This window comes from Pteropus alecto, unplaced genomic scaffold (genome assembly GCF_000325575.1).
Source record: "Pteropus alecto unplaced genomic scaffold, ASM32557v1 scaffold123, whole genome shotgun sequence".
Lineage (NCBI taxonomy): Eukaryota > Metazoa > Chordata > Mammalia > Chiroptera > Pteropodidae > Pteropus > Pteropus alecto.
Window position 1 is genome coordinate 7489315 of NW_006433950.1, and position 3053 is coordinate 7492367.

General features: G+C 58.9%; 1 protein-coding gene across 1 annotated transcript in view; it reads left to right on the forward strand.

Moving 5' to 3' along the window:
• The window catches only part of CX3CL1 (C-X3-C motif chemokine ligand 1), an 11752-nt gene extending 9073 nt beyond the window's left edge, over nucleotides 1-2679 (forward strand). Inside the window, exon 4 of the mRNA XM_025044643.1 lies at nucleotides 1-2679. Within this exon, the coding sequence (XP_024900411.1) occupies nucleotides 1-532 (532 nt within the window). The 3' untranslated portion in view covers nucleotides 533-2679.
• The last annotated feature ends 374 nt before the right edge of the window (nucleotides 2680-3053 follow it).

A 3053-nucleotide genomic window follows, 5' to 3' on the forward strand; every position in this document is an offset into this window, starting at 1 on the left:
CCTCCCCACCCAGACCCTCCCCACCCAGACCCCCTCCACCCAGGCCCCCACCATTTCCCACACAGCCCCAGAGGACAATATTGGGCCTGCGTGGACCAAGGGGCAGAATCCCATGCCAGAGAACTCTATAGGGCCCAGGGAGATGGGTCCCATTTCAGCCCACACGCATGCGCTCAGGGAGCCCAGCAGCAAGCCCCATGTCTCTGTGGTCCCTTTCTCCTCTGAAGGGGCCCCCAGCAGGGAGTCAGTGGCCACAGGCAGCCCATTCTCCAAGGAGACAATCCATGCCACCATGGACTCCCAGAGTCTGGGTGTCATCTCCACCCCCGTCCCTGACTCCCCGGCGGCCACCCGGAGGCAGGCAGTGGGTCTGCTGGCCTTCCTCGGCCTCCTCTTCTGCTTGGGAATGGTCATGTTTGCCTACCAGAGCCTGCAGGGCTGTCCCCGCAAGATGGCAGGGGACATGGTGGAGGGGCTTCGCTATGTCCCCCGGAGCTGTGGCAGTAACTCGTATGTCCTGGTGCCAGTGTGAGCTCCCCACCCGCCTGTTTCCAAATGTTCCACTCAACAGCCGCCAGGGGTCCCCCAATCCTCACTCCCACCATCCCTCAAGGGCCTGGCCTGAGCAGGGGATGGTCAAAGCAGGGAGGCAGAACCCTCCAGGTAAGACTGACCCCAGCTCCTAGGCATACCCCACGATCACCCTCGACCTACTGGAGACAGGGTGTGTGACCTCCACAATTCACTCCGATGTCTCCGAGTCAGAACTAACTCTCTGCTGCTGCTGGCTGGTTAGAGGTTCCCTTTGATACCGTCCTCGCCCCAACGAACAATTATTTATTGAATGCCCAGCCCCTCTGGCCCACGCGTGCGTGCGTGCGTGCGTGCGTTCCTCCATCATCCCATCTGACAAAGGAGCCTCAGGCCAGGCCCTTTGCCCCACGCCCTCTGACCTCATCATGTCTCTTGGCCCCCTGCAGTCGCCAGTCACCCCGGCTCCCTGCGGTGCTATCTCCCCTGTCCCCTGTATAGAGCCCACGCCCCAGCCGGGGACCTGTCCTTTTTTGCATGAGGCTAGTGTGGTGTTTCCTGGCACTGCTTCCTGGTGAAGACTGTGCCCTCAGTCAGGGGTCATGGGAAGGGGAGATGACGTTACCCAGTGGCTTTGACTAGCCCCCCGTCCCCCTCTGTCCGTGCTGTGCAGAGAAAGAACATAGACTCTGAACGCGAAGGCTGGGGTTCTAGTCCCGGGCCCACCACCGACTCGACAAGGCATTCGTACCTCTGGTTTCCCATCGGTGAAAGGAAAGAGGATCGCCCAATATGTGGCAATAACCTGTACTCCTGACGGGCATCACCAGTTGGTCCAGAGACCCCTGAGCCAGTCTCTGATAACTGATGACCATGGCACATCTGTGGGCTCTGCGACCTGGGGGGCCTGCCGGGGGCGGGGGGCGCGATCTGACAGTGCGGCTCTGCCCTGTTGGAGGGAGTTAGCACTGTGGGCCCCCGCAGTGGCGGCCAGGCTGGGGTACCTCCGGGGCAGAGGCTAATGTTGAAGGCCTCTCTCCAACTTTGAGGACAGCCCTTCTTTGTGTCCACCTGGCTTACAGGGCCACTGAGACAGCCTGGGTGGCATGTGACAGGCCGAAGGAGGAGGGGAAGCTTGTAGGCTCCCCGGAAGGCCAAGACACACAGAAGGAGCCAAGGAGAGGCTGCAGGAAGCAGTCACCCTCTGCGTCAGGGACTTAAGTCCAGCATTTGCTCTTTCTTTCCTGTGGCCCGGGTACCTTGTCCGCTTCTCTTCGCTACAAGATCTCCTCCCTTCACCTTCGCCCCCACTGCAGGCAGGGCCAGGTGAGATCAGACTCCACCACGGAAACCTGAAGTCCCCAGGTGTATTTCTGAAAGGTACTCTGTCCTGCGAGGAAGGTCTCACGGCAGAAGGAAAGCTGTGGGCATGGAGTCGGGGGTTCCCTTTGGCTCCTGAGGACTCAGGCAGGCCTGGGCGGGCCGCAGGCTGACCAGGCTGACCAGTGCCCGATGGTCAGAGCTAGACCTGCAGGCCTCACCGCTCAGGGCTCCTGGTGGTAGCTCCCCACCTCCCTCTGATGGCCCCCAAGGTGACCCTTGCCCTCACGTCTGAAAAGCTGCCCATGGGCTGGGTTTCCTTCAGGTACAGGTGACATATTCCTTCACAGAGGGCTACTCAGAGGAAGCAAACACAGCCCTGGTCCACAGGGGGAAGACTGGGTCCTCTGCGTCCCCCACTGGGCATGATCCCTGCTGTTCGCCTGGCTTGAGCAGGGGACACACTGACAGCTCAGAGAAGGAGACAGCAAGTCTGAATGCACTTTTTGGGGCTCTTCCCTGCAGAGAGCCTTCAAGGAATGGGGTACCCATGATGGGGGTCCCTTCCTTTGTAAGGAAGCAGCTGGGGAAGCTGGTCCCCTTTCCACAAACTTTGTTAGTTCCCCCAAACAGGACACGGACAAGGACAGTTTGGGAAGGACTTTAGAAGGAGTTGATTGATCCTTTTGCTTTTCCATCCCTATCACCAATGTCTGTGCCATTTTGTATTTTACTAATAAAATTGAAAAGTCTTGTGAATCAAATAAAGGTGCTTTTTCTAGGGCAGGCTTAAAGTGTTAGGAGGGATGGGACGAGGGAGGGGACGGGACTCCCTGGGTCAGCCCTGGAGACTCCAGTCTCCAGCTCCTGTGGCTCAGAGTGGCAGGAAATTGTGCAGTTAGCAGGAAAAGGGGCCCTGGGGATGAAGGTGAAGAGGGTCAAGCCTCTGGCCTGGCTCTGCTCCTCGCAGCCGTGGGAGGCCTTGGTATCTCCATTAGTGACCTGGTGACCCATGGGAGCAAACCAAGCCACATCTTTCCCTTCGCTACTTTGACTCATTCCTGGTCCAGATAAAGATCGAACAGGGACTACTTCTCAAGGGATTTGGGTAGTCATAGCTATTACCCAAGGACGAACCTCCTGGTGGCCCCTCAGCCCTCCAGTGTCCTGGGGTGGCGTCCTAAGAGCTGCTATGTACAGTC